Source organism: Gigantopelta aegis, chromosome 5 (assembly GCF_016097555.1).
Source record: "Gigantopelta aegis isolate Gae_Host chromosome 5, Gae_host_genome, whole genome shotgun sequence".
NCBI classification, from domain to species: Eukaryota; Metazoa; Mollusca; class Gastropoda; order Neomphalida; family Peltospiridae; genus Gigantopelta; species Gigantopelta aegis.
In genome coordinates, this window is record NC_054703.1 from 12,571,819 (window position 1) to 12,589,519 (window position 17,701).

At 38.7% G+C, this 17,701-nt stretch overlaps 1 protein-coding gene across 1 annotated transcript; it reads right to left on the bottom strand.

The window, feature by feature from the left end:
• Positions 1-7,761: 7,761 nt before the first annotated feature.
• LOC121373267 (zinc finger protein 91-like) lies at positions 7,762-15,557 on the bottom strand. Its single transcript, XM_041499788.1, has 2 exons — positions 15,528-15,557; positions 7,762-9,447 (listed from the first exon to the last, which is right to left on the bottom strand). The coding sequence occupies exon 2, from the start codon at positions 9,303-9,305 to the stop codon at positions 7,995-7,997; it is 1,311 nt and encodes a 436-aa protein (XP_041355722.1). The 5' UTR covers positions 9,306-9,447; positions 15,528-15,557; the 3' UTR covers positions 7,762-7,994.
• Positions 15,558-17,701: the final 2,144 nt, after the last annotated feature.

The window sequence follows — 17,701 nt, forward strand, 5'->3', positions numbered from 1 at the left end:
CCATAAAATAAAAGTTATCGTTTTTATGTGGCGAACAGATTACGAAATGCATACGCAAAATTCAACAACTTGAGTCTGAATCTGGTAGACAACAGGATACTAGTATACGCAATACATAGTACTTGAAAAATATTAGCATGCACCGCGTGCACCCAGTTTTAAAAGTTAAATGCACACGCAAAAATCAGCATGCACCGGTGCATGTACTAACACTGCATTTCGAGCCCTGCACTGTAGTATAGAAGTACCATCGGGAAAGTGAAAGTTGCATCACCACTGCAAAACATCAGTGTCAAATTGTGATCTTTCTTTTTATGTTATTATAAGATTTATTTTTATTAACCTAATCATGCACCAATGAGTAGCCTGTTTTATAGTTCAGAGGAACTGGACATTTGTTGTTTGATTTTTTTTTTTTTTTTTTTTAATCTGTTGTATACTAAATGTTACATATCAGTGACAAATGGTAGCCTTTATTTGTTATTTATAAAAGAAAATTATTAGTCTAATCATGCATATGGGCATTTTCCCTCCAAATGTATCTATTTTGTTTCAGTACTGGGCTGATATTTAGTCCTTTTACAATAGTGTTAACTTCCGCAAGCTGCAGAGAGGTTCTGGAATACGGTGGCCCGATGCACGAGGACAGTGGTTTTTAGATTCGGGCAACTAAAAATTACTTTTTGCGATCCCGATGGCAAGTGCTGAATAATAATAATAATAATATTAATAATAATAAATCTACAACGCTACGATCGTAAGAAAACAAAAGAAACGTCTACAAGTCACTTCTTTCGATTTTCAATCATTAAAGAAACTGTTTTATAAAACGTTTTCTTTTGTACTTTGTTTAATGTTTGTTTGGGCTAAAAATTATGTATTTAAAATATATTTTCAACGTAACTTTGAGGTAACCGATCAGGTAATCCACAGGTTACGGAAATATAATTCACGTAACTGAACAATCGGTTACCTAGGTAAAAACCACATGAACCGACTTCCGGTTTCCTCAGATTTCGAAATATTGTCCCCTGCAATAGTAATTAAAAAAGGAAGGAAGGAAATGTTTTATTTAACGACGCACTCAACACATTTTATTTACGGTTATGTGGCGTCAGACATATGGTTAAGGACCACACAAATAATGAGATACGAAATACGCTGTCGCCACTTCATAGGCTACTATTTTCGATTAACAGCAAGGGATGTTTTATATGCACCATCCCACAGACAGGATAATACATACCACAGCCTTTGATATACCAGTCGAGGTGCACTGGCTGGAATGAAAAATAGCCCATTGGGCCCACCGACGGGGATCGATCCCAAACCGACCGTGTATCGAGTGAACCTGCTACATGTTTTCCATGAGTAGTATAAGCTAATTTATATGCACCCTTCCAAAGTCAGGATAGCACATACCACGGCCTTTGAAATACCAGTCATGGTGCATCGATCCGGAAAACAAATGTTCAAGTGGAGATAATTCTGTGAACAATTGGTAAATTGACAGGAAATATAAATGTGGTCTGTAACAGTACATGATATAGCTATGCTAAACATGCGGTCTGTAACAGGACATGATATAGCTATGCTAAACATGCGGTCTGTAACAGGACATAGCTATGCTAAACATGCGGTCTGTAACAGGACATGATATAGTTATGCTACATATGCGGTCTGTAACAGGACATGATATAGTTATGCTACATATGCGGTCTGTAACAGGACATGATATAGCTATGCTAAACATGCGGTCTGTAACAGGACATGATACAGCTATGCTATACATTTCAGTTCAGTTTCTTGAATCAATGAGAAGAAAAAGACCGGAAGAAAAAAAAAATGTTCTTATCTCCTAAGTTCAAGGGACATAACTGTGTCAAAAATGGGTACATCGCCATGAAAATCAAACTTGACTACCTGTATGATAAAGCTATTTCAAAAATATAAGCTCAGTATCTTAAGGCATTACGAAAAAGACGTCCGAAACACTATAATGTGGGACAGACAGACAGACAGGCAGAAGGACGCAGATGAAACCTATAGACCCCTCTGGTTGGACCGGAGTAAAAAAACGTAAAAAGGTAGTAACAGATAAAAAACAAACAAAAAAACAACAACAAAAAAACAAAACAAAACAAAAACCCACCAACGAAATACAAACAAACAAAACCCCTCGATTACCGAATCTAATATTGTTTTCGACTCATATCTGGAAACCATTTTTAGACCTAATTATGAATATTTTATTCTTCAAAATACTCTGTAGTTGAAGCATGTATATTTAGAGCATTTTCAGCCATTTAAAGGTTTCTCACCACTATAAATCAACAGGTGACTTTTCAAATTTCGTATACTTTTAAGATCTTAAATGTTGCTTGCCAGCCTGAATCAACTCAATCTGATTACAATTAGCTCTACTGGTCTACCAGTAGATCTAACAGCATTGCGTGGACTCCCATGTCCAGGTGACATTTCGTCTATAAATAACAATTTAAATATCGACCAATTGCAGTTCGCCTTTTATAGCGTTATTCGGGAGCATACACATTCTAAAAATATTGGGCGAGACTATTTATGCAATTGGCGAACTTGTTGGTCTGTTTCAATATTAAAAAACAGGGGGAAAAGTGCAGTAATAAACTCTGGATTGTATACTAGTATAAACAGATTTTGTGGCTATACCCTCACGGTTTTTGTTTCATCTTGAAACGAATTTTAAAATTAGTTTCCGGCATACTTCGTAATACACCCGAATCATTTCGTATACCCTCGGCATAATCTCGAATGTTTTCACTTTCTTTTCAAATCACTGGCATGATTTTGCAAGTACGGTTTTGATTGGTCAAATGAAAGGTCAACTGGACATGAGCTCCAACGGGGTGCTGTTAGATCCACAGGTAATAGTAATTAACCAGTGGAGCTAATTTTAATTAGATTGGAATCAATTGATGGGGTTTGAAATTAAAAGGCCGAGAAAAACACTGTGCATATGTCACACGTGGAAGGCTGAAAACCAGCGTCACGTGTGAACTGACAGATGACGTTTCAATGATCACACCGAGAACAATATTTTGAGCAAATATCACATTTGAACGGCCATTCGTGTGTTTTTTCAAGTAGGTCTTAACACCAGTATGAATATGCATAATATTATGACCTTTCAAGTAGGTCTTAACACCAGTATGAATATGCATATGACCTTTCAAGTAGGTCTTAGCACCAGTATGAATATGCATATGACCTTTCAAGTAGGTCTTAACACCAGTATGAATATGCATATTTTAGTTAGAAATGTTTTGCACATACCTTACATTTAAAAGGAAGGAAGGAAGGAAATGTTTTATTTAACAGCGAACTCAAAACATATTATTTACGGTTATATGGCGTCGGACATATGGTTAAGGACCACACTTACTTAACCCTGATAAATATCTAAAACATAAAACCTTCAAAGCAGTATATCAATTCGTCCAGTCCACCAAACCAACACTATAAGTGCCACGTACTGCCCGCCTTGCCAGCGTTCGGTCGACGCGGACCACCAACCTGACTGGTCGCAGGCAGGATGGGAAACCGTAGAACACCCATCGGGCTCCTGACAGTCATAAAGTTAAAAACTAAAATTAGCAAATGATCGCAACTACCCGCCTGTACGTCTGCCGGAGGGAAGAGCGACCTTCTGCACTCGAATCCGGGGGACCAACGGAGGGAAGGTGGCGATCCATAATTAAGATAAGTAATTAATACGCTGCTTAACTCGTGACACCCGTGACTCCCTGGATGGAACATCCACCCTACGCACTCGAACAGACCACGTATTCCAACCTGGGGGAGAGAACGGTGAAACGACAAAAGTAAAAGCATATACCTAGCCAAATTAGCTGGCACAAATTCAGCAATAAATTAACAAATATTCAAAACCACCCGCCTGTACATCTCTCGGACGGAAGAGCGACCTTAAGCACTCGACCAAACAAGCACTCCAACCCGGGGATCAACGGCGGGATGGTAGCGAATGATTTAATAACCGCTAGATATGACAATGCTTGAATCGTGACATCTGTGACCCCCTTGGTGGAACATCCACCCTACGCACTCGAACAGACCATGTATTCCAACCCGAGGGGAGAATGGTGAACCGACAAAAGTAAAAGCATATACTCAACCAAATTAGCTGGCATAAATTTAGCAATATAAATTAACATTACTCAAAACCACCCGCCTGTACATCCCTTGGATGGAAGAGCGACCTTAAGCACTCGACCAGGCACTCCAACCTGGGGATTAACGGCGGGACGGTAGCGAGTGATTAATAACCACTAGATATGCCAATGCCATCCAGACCTAACCACGATAACCATATTATTCTACTGTAAATATTTTCATGTTCTGAAGCTCGTGATTGACAGAACAGAACAGAACAGAACTTTATTACACTCAGGCCGTTATGCAACGGCGTAAGAGGAACATACATATTCTGATTTTGACAAGATGGTTAACAGGAGGATACAAATAATAGGAATACATTGCTTGGTACATATATGAATACAAATACAAATACATGACATTACATTACATTATAAAGATATGTGTATATAATATAAATACATGATATTACATTATAGAGATATATGTATTAACCATATAGATGCATTCTGCGATGTAACAAAGTAGAGGTATATTGTAAAATATAATTATTCAGAAAATTTCAGTTACAACTGTGTACTTTATAATTATTGGTATTACAATAGGTATAAATAAAATAAATAAATAATAAAAATTAATTTTCATAAAATAAGACATAAAATAATGTAATACGATTTAAAATATATCAAGTATAGTTCTATGTTGACCTTTAGTTTCATTAACTGGTTAATGTATGGTAATTTTGGTTGTTGTTGGGTATTGTTGTTATGGGCGTTTAAATACTTGAAAAATTATATTCATGAATTTGGCTAATTTTTTTAGTGTGCTTATACTTTTACTGCTCATAAGTTCTCTAAATTTATATATATTTGGTCGTATATAATAATATGGACGTAAACATTCTTTCCGGGTATTATTGAAAAAACTACATACAAATAAATAATGAAATTCGTCTCCTATGTCGTTTTCATCACAAATAGTACAAAGTCTATCTTCTAATAGAACTGTATTCCAACATCCAGTCTCAACAGGTAAATAATGGTTAGAAGTCCTAAATTTTATCATAACAGTCCATAATTTTTCAGGAATAATATTAAGATAATTTTCAAAATTTAGTTGGTCTTTGAAATATTCGTAGGTTTTACCTCTCGATGATTCTGAAATATAATTTTTCCATGTTTGTAAATACTGGTCGTTTTGTCGTATGCTAATTTGTTGTGATAGCCATTTTACCGATAGAAAGGTTTGTGATAGCCATATATTACTCATTCCTAGATAATCTAAACAATTTTTAACAGCAGTAATCCAGTTATTGTTAGTTCCATTGCTAATATGGTCTCTCATCATTGATTTGTATAATAATAGAGATAGTTTAGATTGTTTCTCCGAGATAACTCGTGCCCAATAACAAATTAATCTTTTGTGGATAGTCAACTCGACTGGCATTCTATCAAGTTCACCATATAACATGCAAATTGGGGTAGCTTTTTTTCACAGGGAGAATATGTCTAATAAAATTGATTTGAACAGAGTTATAGATGTCATTGTTTTCGAACAACTGGCATACACCACCCGCTAACGACACATTAGTTGGGTTTTTTTTGGGTTTTTTTCTTTCTTTCTCACTAAGACATGATCGAAGTCGCACAATCTAATTAAAATTAGCTCCACTATTACATGTGGATCTGGAGCTCATGTCCACCAATCAAAACCTTACTTGCAGAATCCTACCAGTGATTTAAAACTAATTTGAAAACATTCCGAATTATCCTGAGGGTATACGACATGTTTCGTGTGAATTACGAATGCCTTAAAACATGTTTTATTTTATAAAATAAATAATTTGTAATGTAAAACTGAAGACTGATTTAGTTTTTTTTAATTTTATAAATAAATAAATAATTTTTAATGTAAAATTGAAGACTGATAACCCACCCCGTACGTATTGGTATGGTTCGCTGTACTGCGGCCACTAAAATAGATTCGCCCGATATTTTTAGAATTTGTATGCTCCCAAATAACGTTATAAAAGGCGAAGTGTGATTGGTCAATATTTAAATTATTATTTACAGACGAAATGTTACCTGGACATTGGGGACTACGCAGTGTTGTTAGTTTTACATCACTGGCAGGATTCTGCAAGTAAGGTTTTGATTGGTAGACATGAGCTCCAACTGGCTGTCTTTAGATCCACATGTAATAGTGGAGCTAATTTTAATTAGATTGGAAGACGCAGTAACCCAATTGGCTAATTAACCAGCCAATCAACATCGTTAGATAATCAACCAAGATAGGACACTAATTATCGCCTATTTTTTGCAGCACTCTCATTGGTTCAATCCAGCCCCCACTACACCTAACTGTAAATAAACTGCACAAATTTGTCTTTGCACCCGCACCATGTTTTTTTTATTTTATTACTGATGCATTCCATCCTAGCTAACTAAGGTAAGTCAACTAGGGTTCCAGAAGCAAAGACATGCAGGGAAAACCGATACCCAACTATCCAGATAGCCTGAAGACAAACCAAGTAAGCCCACTAAAATCCTATATTTAGGGGGCGGGAATCAAAACTCTTCAAACTAAGTACCTAGATTGGTGCATATATGTATACAATTGCTACTTGCCACCGTTAGTTTCGTTTTATTGCATTGGTAATAAAGTTAAGTATGCCAAGCACTAGACTTTTTAAACCAATACCTACACTATAAGGGTTTAACCCTTCAAATTAGATAGCTAGGCTAGTTTAACTCCCCCTCCGTCATTGTATTCAATGCTATACAAGGACGGAGGGGGATGGGTGGTCATGAATGACCGTTGAACTCACTAGAATAGGGACTTAAGACAATAGGTACAACCTTAACACAAAACTAGGATTCACACACAGACTACACGCTCACTGCATCAGTACACATGGTGCATTGACTAATGATAACAATGCACCCGCCCCCATTTAATGGCCTAGCACGTACTCTAATAAGGAACCGGTCAAAAGAATACCGGTCCGAGTAAACAACTGCAATGCATCCAGGGGAAGCTGAACAAAAGAATATCGGTCTCCCCCACCCAAACCCCCAATACTTGCTGCTGGTAATAACTTAGTACTTGGTGATGCCTCGACCAGAAGCGGTCAGGCCCTTTATAAGGGCCCTATGGGCAACCTAGGGAGACACCACAGCATCGTAGAGGTCTAAAAGTAACGAGCTACTCTCAATTCACTAATATCAAAACCTATATTAGCTAGGCCATTTACCTTTCGACCTACCGTTCAAAATTGCGCCAAATTCCCTCGATCAAAATTGCGCACCCTTTTCTCTTTGGCATTTAACTGCTCCATTCAAATTCCATAGCACCACCACCACCCCCACCCGCCTGCTACCGATTTGATCGGGCTACTGGTGCTCCCTTGCACCTGCCAGTGCAGGCGGTCCCTCCTCTCCCCTCCCCCCACCTTTCCTGTCATGGACAGGCGTGCGTACAACAGCTTGTTCTGAGTGCAGGTACAACCCTATGACATGACATGACAAGGACCACACAGATATTGAGAGAAGACACCCGCTGTCGCCACTTCATGGGCTACTTTTTTTCGATTAGCAGCAAGGGATCTTTTATATGCACCATCCCACAGGCAGGATAGTTCATAACACGGTCTTTGATATACCAGTTGTGGAGCACTGGCTTTGAGTTTGATTTATGACTTTTCAAGCTTCTGCGACTATTAGAAAAACGTTTTGCACACACCTCACATTTAAACGATTTATAAAGAGGATGAGTTTGATTTATGACTTTTCAAGCTGCGACTATGAGTAAAACGTTTTGCACAAACCTCACATTTAAACGATTTATAAAGGGTGTGAGTTTGATTTATGACTTTTCAAGCTGCGACTATAAGAAAAACGTTTTGCACACACCTCACATTTAAAAGGCTTAACACCAGTGTGGATCTGCATATGAGATTTCAAGGTAGTACTCCGAGCGAAACATTTTGCACAGACCTCACATTTGAAAGGCTTGACACCAGTGTGGATCAACATATGCCGTTTCAAGGCAGACAACGATGAAATACATTTTGCACACACCTCGCATTTAAAAGGTCTAACACCAGTATGAACCTGCATATGTTTTTTTAAGTTGGAATTGAGTGAACAACATTTTGCACACACCTCACATTTGAAAGGTTTAACAGGGTGAATCAACATATGCTGTTTCAAGCTTCTATTCCGAGAGAAACCCTTGGTACACACCTCGCACACAAATGGCTTATCAGTGTGTATCAACGCATGTTCTTCTAATACAGAAGGTAGCCAGAAACGTTCGTCACAAACAGGAGACTTGAAAGTTTTTACAACAGTATGAATCGACATATGTTTGTTCAAGTTGGACTTGAGAAAGAAACATTTTGCACACACCTGGCATTTAAAAGGCTTAACACCAGTGTGCACGACCTGGTGTAGTTTCAAGTGACTGTTATATGTGAAACGTTTTGCACACACCTCACATTTAACAGGTTTAATGCCAGTGTGAATCGTCATATGAGATTTCAAGGTGGAACTCAGAGCAAAATGTTTTCCACACACCTCACATTTGAACTTCTTAATTCCAGTGTGAATCAGCATATGTTGTTTCAAGAGAAAATTCCGATGAAAAGACTTTCTGCACACCTCACACTGATATGGTTTTTCACCAGTGTGGATCCTCATATGCCGCTTAATGTGATACTTGTTAGAGAAACACTTTAAACATATCCCACATTGGAAAGGTTTTTCAGAAGAATGTTTTGATGTTTGAACTTCCAGATCAGGGCTCTTTTCACAATGTTTTGACGAGACACATATCTCATCACTGCTAGTCATGCTGCTTTCTACTTCCAGATCAGAGCTCTTTTCACAATGTTTTGACGAGACACATATCTCATCACTGCTAGTCATGCTGCTTAGAACTTCCAGATCAGGGTTCTTTTCACAATGTTTTGATGGGACACATATCTCATCACTGCTAGTCATACTGCCTAGAACTTCCAGATCAGGGTTCTTTTCACAATGTTTTGATGGGACACATACCTCATCACTGCTAGACACACTGCCTTCTACTTTCAGAGCAGGACTCTTTTCACAATGTTTTGACGAGACACATATCTTATCACTGCTAGACATACTGCCTTGAATACAGATGATCGTCAATGTTTGGAATAGTACAATTTATATCACAATGTCTTGTTTTGTTACGACTGTCCAAATCCAGCCTGGGATAAACAGTTGCTGCTGTCTCTCCAAAGTTGTAGTGCAAAGAGAAGTACTGAAACAGAACCAGTAAATATAAAAATGAAATACTAACTAAGAGTTGAGTAACGAGCCAAGACATGTCTTTTTGTAACAACTTGAGATATGCCCATTTCTGTTAATGTTTTTTTTTTTTTCCATGGCAAGCTTATTTTTGTTAACTAACACGTCTGGAAGCCCACCACTTTCAGTGCTCATTTAAGTTTGATACTAATCATACAAGAAATCTGCGAAGTTAAAGTTCAATATCCAAAGTGAAAAAACAATTAAAGAAACACAGAGGAAATGTGTTTACAGAAATGAATAGAGAAATCAATATTTGAGAGAAATACTTCTGTGAGATAATGCACTCTAATTTTTATTCAGGCCCGTAAAGCGCGCGGGGGGGGGGGGGGGGGGGGGGGGGGGGGTCACGTGCCCCCTCCCCCACTTGTGAGCCTTTTTCATCACATCAATGTTTGCCATTATAACCAAAATTAGATATAGAGTTTTTACCCGATCCGTCAGTGCCCCTACTCCCAAAGTCATTCCTACGGGCCTGTTATTATAATATGTTACACAGGTACAAACAGATCTATACACAGCTGGATAGAGACAGGTAGTGATGTTCCAGTTATCCATTATAATCGAAATTTGTGTCTATTCCGTGGAACATGGTCTTTATAATTCAAATCATTCTCATATTCATATAATTCTAACCATCTGTGTAATTGAGAATTGATCAGTTGGTGCACACGTATTGTAACCGACTCCAGCTGATTCCCAACACCAGGCAGACCAGACATCCACAAAGTAGCACCATTCTCCTGCCACTCCTATCTCATTATCTTTCCTTGCTTTCCACACCAGGCAGGACAGACGTCCACAAAGTAGCACCATTCTCCTGCCACTCCTATCTCATTATCTTTCCTTGCTTTCCACACCAGGCAGGACAGACGTCCACAAAGTAGCACCATTCTCCTGCCACTCCTATCTCATTATCTTTCCTTGCTTTCCACACCAGGCAGGACAGACACCCACAAAGTAGCACCATTCTCCTGCCACTCCTATCTCATTATCTTTCCTTGCTTTCCACACCAGGCAGGACAGACACCCACAAAGTAGCACCATTCTCCTGCCACTCCTATCTCATTATCTTTCCTTGCTTTCCACACCAGGCAGGACAGACACCCACAAAGTAGCACCATTCTCCTGCCACTCCTATCTCATTATCTTTCCTTGCTTTCCACACCAGGCAGGACAGACACCCACAAAGTAGCACCATTCTCCTGCCACTCCTATCTCATTATCTTTCCTTGCTTTCCACACCAGGCAGGACAGACATCCACAAAGTAGCACCATTCTCCTGCCACTCCTATCTCATTATCTTTCCTTGCTTTGTGCAGGACAGACATCCACAAAGTAGCACCATTCTCCTGCCACTCCTATCTCATTATCTTTCCTTGCTTTCCACACCAGGCAGGACAGACATCCACAAAGTAGCACCATTCTCCTGCCACTCTTATCTCATTATCTTTCCTTGCTTTCCACACCAGGCAGACCAAACATCCACAAAGTAGCACCATTCTCCTGCCACTCTTATCTCATTATCTTTCCTTGCTTTCCACACCGAGCAGGCCAGACATCCACAAAGTAGCACCATTCTCCTGCCACTCCTATCTCATTATCTTTCCTTGCTTTCCACACCAGGCAGACCAAACATCCACAAAGTAGCACCATTCTCCTGCCACTCTTATCTCATTATCTTTCCTGCTTTCCACACCGAGCAGGCCAGACATCCACAAAGTAGCACCATTCTCCTGCCACTCCTATCTCATTATCTTTCCTTGCTTTCCACACCAGGCAGGACAGACATCCACAAAGTAGCACCATTCTCCTGCCACTCTTATCTCATTATCTTTCCTTGCTTTCCACACCAGGCAGACCAAACATCCACAAAGTAGCACCATTCTCCTGCCACTCTTATCTCATTATCTTTCCTTGCTTTCCACACCAGGCAGACCAAACATCCACAAAGTAGCACCATTCTCCTGCCACTCTTATCTCATTATCTTTCCTTGCTTTCCACACCAGGCAGACCAAACATCCACAAAGTAGCACCATTCTCCTGCCACTCTTATCTCATTATCTTTCCTTGCTTTCCACACCGAGCAGGCCAGACATCCACAAAGTAGCACCATTCTCCTGCCACTCCTATCTCATTATCTTTCCTTGCTTTCCACACCAGGCAGGACAGGCGTCCACAAAGTAGCACCATTCTCCTGCCACTCCTATCTCATTATCTTTCCTTGCTTTCCACACCAGGCAGGACAGGCGTCCACAAAGTAGCACCATTCTCCTGCCACTCCTATCTCATTATCTTTCCTTGCTTTCCACACCAGGCAGGAAAGGCGTCCACAAAGTAGCACCATTCTCCTACACTCCTATCTCATTCTTTCATTTTCGTTCCTTGCTTTCCACACCAGGCAGACCAAACATCCACAAAGAAGCACCATTCTCCTGCCACTCTTATCTCATTCTGCCATTTTCTTTCCTTGCTTTCCATCTAGTGCACCACGACTGGTATATCAAAGACAGTAGTATGTGTTATCCTGTTTGTGGGATGATGCAAGTAAAATATCCCTTGCTACTAATTGAAAAATGTAGCAGGCTACCAAATGTTTGACACCCAATAGCCGATGATTAACAAATCAGTGTGCTGTAGTGGTGTCTTTCATTTAGTTTCAGGTTATTTCCATGCTTATATCCAATTACTGTTCCAGCTCGCTGTCCTGGACACACACCTGTCCTGGACACACACACCCTTCCTGGACACACACACGCCTGTCCTGGACACATGCACACCTGTCCTGGACACACACACGCCTGTCCTGGGCACACGCCTGTCCTGGACACACACACGCCTGTCCTGGACACACGCCTGTCCTGGACACACACACCCCCGTCTTAGACACACACCTGTCCTGGGCACACACACACACCTGTCCTGGACACACACATGCCTGTCCTGGGCACACACACGCCTGTCCTGGGCACACACACGCCTGTCCTGGGCACACACACGCCTGTCCTGGACACACGCCTGTCCTGGATACACACCTGTCCTGGACACACATACCTGTCCTGGACACACACGCCTGTCCTGAACACACACGTCTGTCCTGGACACACACACGCCTGTCCTGGACACATACCTCAGCTAGATATTAATGGGCATAGTGATTTGGCTCTCACTAAAAGTTTGTTTTATTTAATGACACCTCTAAAGCATGCTGATTTATTAATCATGGGCTATTGAATATCAAACATTCAGTGATTTTGACATATACTCTCACTACATTTTTCCATTAGTAGGAAGATATTTTATATGCACAGTACCATATACAGGATAGCACATACCACGACCTTTGATACACCAGCTGTGGTGTACTAGCTGGAATTAGAAGTAACCCAATGGGTCAACCGATGGGAATCGACCCCAGACCGACCACGCATCAAGAAAGAAAGAAAGAAATGTTTTATTTAACGATGCACTCAACACATTATTTTACGGTTATATGGCATCAGACATATGGTTAAGGACCACACAGATTTTGAGAGGAAACCCACTGTCGCCACTACATGGGCTACTCTTCCGATTAGCAGCAAGGGATCTTTTATTTGTGCTTCCCACAAGCAGGATAGCACAAACCATGGCCTTTGTTGAACCAGTTATGGATCACTGGTCAGTGCAAGTGGTTTACACCTACCCATTGAGCCTTGCGAAGCACTCACTCAGGGTTTGGAGTCGGTATCTGGATTAAAAATCCCATGCCTCGACTGGGATCCGAACCCAGTACCTACCAGCCTGTAGACCGATGGCCTACCACGACGCCCCCGAGGCCGGTGACCACGCATCAGGAAAGCACTTTATCACTGGGCTACATCCGGACCTTGGCTGCTACTTCTACACCTAATGACTCACTAAACCTCGTTCTCCCTAACTTAACCGTAACCTAATCATAAACCTAAGCCTGGGACAGTGTGTGTTGTGACTTGGTGTTTACGATATAACCAATGATTCATTAATACTCACTCAACCTTTCTTATGGGGCTTTGGGAAACCTTTCCGCCTAAACTCCTTGAGCCTAAATTTACTGTGATCAGCTATCAATATAATTTATAAATAAATTAATTTAGATTTGCACAACAAAATATTGCGCTACCTATGTCAAAATTGTTAGTTTAGTATAGTTATTAATGGCAAATATTTTATTTATAGGCGCAGTCAAATTTTTTAATTCGCCTACACCCATATAAGTAAGAAAGTGTTGTCCCGAGTCAGACCCTCGATGTTATCGGAGGTCGAACACGGGATGGGCGTGTTTGAAACCCTAGTGGTATATGAGCACATAAGCTACTGCATAACATGGTATGTTAAGTATTTATTATTTACAGAAAAGTACACTTATAACGAATATGCTTAGAATAAACTACTGCATAACATGTTAAAGGAGAGGACAATTAAGGCATTTGGCCTGGTATGCATATTCAACGATATATAATGCACATTATTGCTTAATATCAACACGTATAATCGTATAGTTAATTAATAAAACGGTTAAATGTGACGACTATTATATGTAACGGGCGCAGCCATTTTGTACCATCTCAGTGAGTACGCCCTCTGGCGAGCTGGTGGTTACGTAATACTTAACGCGTCACGTCAGGAATGAGCCTTAGAACTAGAGAAACACAATCTACCTGGTTTTTGCAGGATGATAAATAGTCATACATTGCAATGTTCTGTAATAATACACATCCCAGTAAGCCAGCAATAAGTATATCTAGCACTATATATATTATTTTTCAATACAAAATAAAATACCATTGTCAAAGTGGCTACACAACAAGTCGAAACAGTTAACAATGTTTTGCCCATGCATTAACCTACGTACTGAAATGATACACGGAGTGTTTTCTTAGTTAATTGGTTTATGCTGTTAGTTGCTTATACCTATGATTCCTGATTGGCAGGTGTGTATTTGATTGGTAACCAGACGAGCCAATTAATTGACGCCGTCTAGACACAAAAATACATACCGGTATTGTGGAATATTACCTGTCGCCCCTAAAATTGTAATGGACATGGTTTATTACTGCAAATAGTTCTGTAAAACTATTGATTAAGTAGACTTTTTCATCTAAAACCACAGAACTGACCAATTACGTAGTCCCAAAGAAAAGAAAATTATCATTTGGGTATCGTGGGTTGTCGTTTTTGCTCCAACGTACCATATCAATAGGCGTAATAGTGTACATTTTTCCTTTGGATTATTAAACAGAGAAAAATACTATAACCCCATTTTGTTCCGTTAATGCAACTTGAAATATATTTAGTTAAATAGTTTATTATATTATTACATCATTTATGCTGTTTTACAAGTCAGGTTGATCAAAGAGAAGCGCCTTGTCGAAAGTTACTGCTCTTGTTTACACTGTACATACAGGAGATGGTCAGGAGCTGACGTCACTTCGCCCCAAGCTATCCCACCGGACGTCACAAAAACGAAACAAAATGGCGGCCCCCAGTTAGCAGGAATAATCATGTGTTTTTTTTATTAACTCTAAAATTACGCGTTTTTCATTTGCTAAAATGTCAATATGTGTTGGTGGTCCGGGTATGCATCTTTCCAACACAAGGCTCTTGTTTGAGTTGACCCTACCTTTAAGGACTGGGGAAGGGGGTTACTTAATTCAAGCATATGTACAATGACAGATTCCAGCCAATTCTACGGGGGTCAGTTGTTTTTCAAGGGGTGGCGACGTGCTCCATGCAATCCTTTCCCACCCGGACTATTTTCCTGAACTAACCGGATTTTACCGAACGTCCCGGCGTGTCACAACAATGAGGGACCGCGCCCATGTTCTATTTCGAATATCAGATATTGAGACTGTAACATTCGCCGAGAGTGAAATGAATTTTTGTGGGCAAAACTAAGCAACATGTACAAGTTATACATTAGTATACATGAACCCCAAGATATACCATATCATAGTTTGTAATTTATAAATGAAAAACATACCGAATTGCTCTAATTAAATGAATAAACATACCGAATAACAACCAGGCTATCACAAAGGAAATGGTCACGAGAAAGCTATTCTGACCTGTTGTTCGGACCATTACGTACCATAGTTATTCGGATAAAAAAGAAAGTAATGTTTTATTTAACGACGCACTCAACACATTTTATTTATGGTTATATGGCGTCAGACATATGGTAGCGACCGCAGCCGCCGCTAGGGGTGCAGCTGCGCCCATATTCCGAAATGTCACGAGTTTGGTTCACAATTGGTAGTGTTGTTCAAGGCCAGAATACGCTTATTTTGATGACGATTTTGTACGTTTTTTTTGTTGTTATGACAAGTACACACCTTCCGATTGATGTATATCCTGTTTCCGAAGTTGAACGGCTACAAATACTTTTTTTGATGCAAGTGAAACTTTGAATACGTCTTATTTTACCCAAAAAGGGCGATTTCACTGAGATATTGATAGATATATATAGTAATATAATAAAACAGCATAAAAATATTTTTTTGGTAATTTAAAAAAAAAAGCAATTTAGTTTAATTCGACATCGAAAATATTTCAAGGGAGGTAACTCTGAACCGCTGACCCGCAAAAGCGAAAATACAGAATTTCACAGCAGGGACACATTTTGATAAAATTAAACGTATTTGATGCTTTGTCATTATTTATCCACCCATTATTAACTTTTTGGGTAGAAAATATATCATACTGAAGCGTTATTTTTAGAAGACAATGCATATTGAATTCAAAATAACTTAAAATAATGTTTTGCTTATCATGATGACTCAGCAGTTTCTGATAGCTGAAGTTGATTTTAAAAAACATTTTGATAATGCATAACTATTCAAATATAGACATGTAAATCTATTTTCATGTAAATAATTTGAATGAGTTTAGCATATGACTGGATCAGCTTTATACAAAAGAATAGTATTAATGCAATGGAAATAAATTATTAAGTATAATACAGAGAATTTGTACTTTTTAAGTCTGTTATATTTGTAAATACATTTTTTAAAGAAAATGTTTCAGGTACCATAACTTCTCACATTGTGACACAAACTTCAATTTTTTGGTAACCAAGTAACATTAAATTCTAAGTATAATTATACTTTTTCATCACTTCATCAATGAATATTAAGTACTGTTAAAAATGGTAAAGAATTAATTATTTGTAAAATATACTAAAGTGTAAAGTAGATGAGATTAGCATATTTAATACAGGGAACATTTGTATAGCATCACGATCGACTCTGCAAGTTTCAGATATATAGCTATACAATGCTAAAACATTAAATAGTAGTTGCTAATCGATTCTTAAATTGATAGCACTGTCACTAATAAACATTTTAAAAACAAAATGTTCTCTGTAATAATTGGGTTTTTTTCTAATCAATATTACAGTTGAGAATACTTCCACATCAGCTAAGGACTAACAGATGATCCCACAATGACACGTTCTGATCTAAGAAGTACACTTAATATTAGTTTATGACAGTGTATGTTACTCTCACAGTTACCGTATCTAAGATATGCACCTCTACATTTATGTGCAAAATAGTTGCACACATTCCAATAAAATCCTCAGTTGAAGTCTCAGTCTATTTATAAATAAGAAAAAAGATAACGCCTCACGATTTAATTCTATTAATGCTGGTAATAATTTTTTTTTTTAATGAAGAACTCTGCTGAACATTAAGTATCTGCTTAAAATTGGTATATGTGAGTTGGCACTATTGGTAACCATTATTTGTACATGTGAAAATAACTACATACAGAAATTTTTTTTGAAGGTGTGTTTCATCTGATGTAATGAATATTTCTATTTATAAATATTATGTCAAACTAATTACAATATTTGAAACAAAAAGATAAATAGCCATGGTCGTAATGGGTATTTTTCTTTATTCCAGGAAATTTGTAGTCTCTGTGCGTCTATGGAGAAACCTGAAATGGAAACGGAGTAGGAGAGTACACGTGGTTATGAGACAACTTTCAGTAGATTCAATTATACTTCAAGCTTGATGCTGTTATGTTTTCTGTTTCCAACTGTGACAGAACCTGGAACAGAAATGAAGTGTGACAATAATTCATCAACAAATTTAGACTAATACTCTTTCATGGATGCTAAATTTGGTAGATCTAGCCATAATTTTTTTTATTATAATTCAAAGTGGTATATAGTTATATTTAT